Genomic DNA, 2,131 nt, shown 5'->3' with positions numbered 1-2,131 from the left:
GTGGGGACAATTCCTATGACACAAATCCTACAACTCCATGGTGACCAACAGCAATTCCACTAGGGAGAACCCTCAGTGCAGTTGGGGCAGGGAAGAGGGGAATGATGGTACCAACATTTGATGCATCCATACAAAGTTTCAAAGTCTCAACACACACACACACACACATGAGGAAAAGCATAGATAAAACCACGTATAGAAATGTACCTGCACTGCTTCTCCCGGCATGACCCTTCACGGTGCTCCTATTTGGGAGCTCTCTGGTTCCTCGCTGGATGGGGCATTTCTTCTTGCCTCTTCACGCAAGGGATCCAACAAAAGATTTTTCTGAGGCCGTGTAGCAGCCACTTCCTCCGGTGCCTACAGCTGCCCCGGGGCATGGCCTCAGTGGACTCTGGGGGTGGATCTGTGGATGCATGGTCCCCTTCCCATGCACTCCGGGGCAACGTGGTTTTCTCTGGCTCACCTGCACCGCTGGGGGATGTGGGGTTCCAGGGAGCAGTGACGGGACTGTGGAAGACCACGTCAACAGAGAGGGTGTTTGGAGCACAAGAGGTGGGTGTGGTGGGCAGTGTGTGTCTTCTGCCGCCCCTCTCCCATACCTTCCGGCTGGTCTTGGGCAGCTGACCCTTGGTAGATGATGCTGGAAGGGCAGGAATACTGACAGTTGTCATGAGGTTCAGAGGGAAGACGGCAGGACCTATGGGGGAGGGGCAGTGGGCCCCATCCAGATGCGCAGCCCCGGTTTTGATTGTGAGATGCTCCTCCTGGCTGGCCCGCATCCGGAATATGCTATAGATTGCCATTATCTCATCACATTTTCTGTACATCAGGGAGTCCCGGATGTCATGAGGGTCAAACCCGATGCTCCTCATGGCTGCAAGGATGTGGCCATCTGGGCAGCTGGGGCGGGTGTACTTGGTTCCTGGCTCCACGTCGCCTTGGCAAAGCCAAGGGTGGTCCATTATCTCCTTCACAGTGGGCCTGCGTTTTGGATTCACAGTTAGAATACGTCCAATGATGTTTATCAGGTTTCTGGAGAAGAAACCAGGAATGTGATAGTTGCCCATGATAATCTGCTGCCTCAGCCCCCTCAAGTTCTCTGTTGCAAATGGGAGGGTTCCTGTCACCATGAAGTAAAGGTTTACCCCCAAACTCCACACATCAATCTTGGTAGGGTCACAGGTCTGAGGGAGGAACACCTCAGGGGCACTGAATTCCAAAGTACTGTACGTTCCCTCAAGCATCTGCCCTGGATGGAATCTAGCAGCCATGCCAAAATCGATGAGCTTTATCCTGTCCTGGAGATCAAACACGATGTTATCGGGTTTTATATCTCTGTGAGCGATACCAAGGCTGTGACAGTAGCTCACGGCACTTAGAAGTTGCTGGAAAATTTTCTGGGCCTCTTCCTCAGTGAGATAGCCACAGTCACTGATATTTCCCCATAAGGTTTGCCCCTGGCCAAATTCCATGACTATGAACACTTTCTGTGGTGTTTCAATAATTTGCAAGAGGGAGATAATATTCGGGTGATCCATCATCCTCATTGTCTCCACCTCAGATTGAATGTCCTCCCAAGGATGCTGCTCCTTCTCCAGGATTTTCACAGCCACAGAGCATCCTGTGAATCTGTGGACGGCACGTTTCACCACACTGCAGCCCCCTTGGCCTATGATGTCCATGAGCAAGTACTGAGATGTGAAGTAACCTTCACCAGAAAGACAGGGCTCCCTGCTGGGACCCGTGGCCTCAGTCCAGTTAGTTACCACAGGTAGCAATGCTGTCATGTTAGGTTACCTAGAACAAAAAGGAAAGAAATAATGGAATATGTAAAGTCATGAAAATGAAAAAAAAGGGCTGGAGAGATGGCTTAGCGGTTAAGCGCTTGCCTGTGAAGCCTAAGGACCCTGGTTCGAGGCTCGGTTCCCCAGGTCCCACGTTAGCCAGATGCACAAGGGGGCGCACGCGTCTGGAGTTCGTTTGCAGAGGCTAGAAGCCCGGGCACGCCCATTCTCTCTCTCTTCCTCTATCTGTCTTTCTCTCTGTGTCTGTCGCTCTCAAATAAATAAAAATTAAAAAAAAAAAAAGAAAAAAAACTAAATTAAAAAAGAAAAAGGTTTTTATGGTA

General features: G+C 50.6%; 1 protein-coding gene across 1 annotated transcript; it reads right to left on the bottom strand.

Moving 5' to 3' along the window:
• Nucleotides 1-245: 245 nt before the first annotated feature.
• LOC101617169 (sperm motility kinase 2B-like) lies at nucleotides 246-1,790 on the bottom strand. The gene has a single exon (XM_045158483.1). It carries the CDS (start codon nucleotides 1,788-1,790, stop codon nucleotides 246-248), a length of 1,545 nt encoding a protein of 514 aa, XP_045014418.1.
• Between the last annotated feature and the right edge of the window lie 341 nt (nucleotides 1,791-2,131).

This window comes from Jaculus jaculus, chromosome 9 (genome assembly GCF_020740685.1).
Source record: "Jaculus jaculus isolate mJacJac1 chromosome 9, mJacJac1.mat.Y.cur, whole genome shotgun sequence".
Classification (NCBI taxonomy): Eukaryota; Metazoa; Chordata; class Mammalia; order Rodentia; family Dipodidae; genus Jaculus; species Jaculus jaculus.
This window is presented reverse-complemented; position numbering and strand designations above follow the sequence as displayed.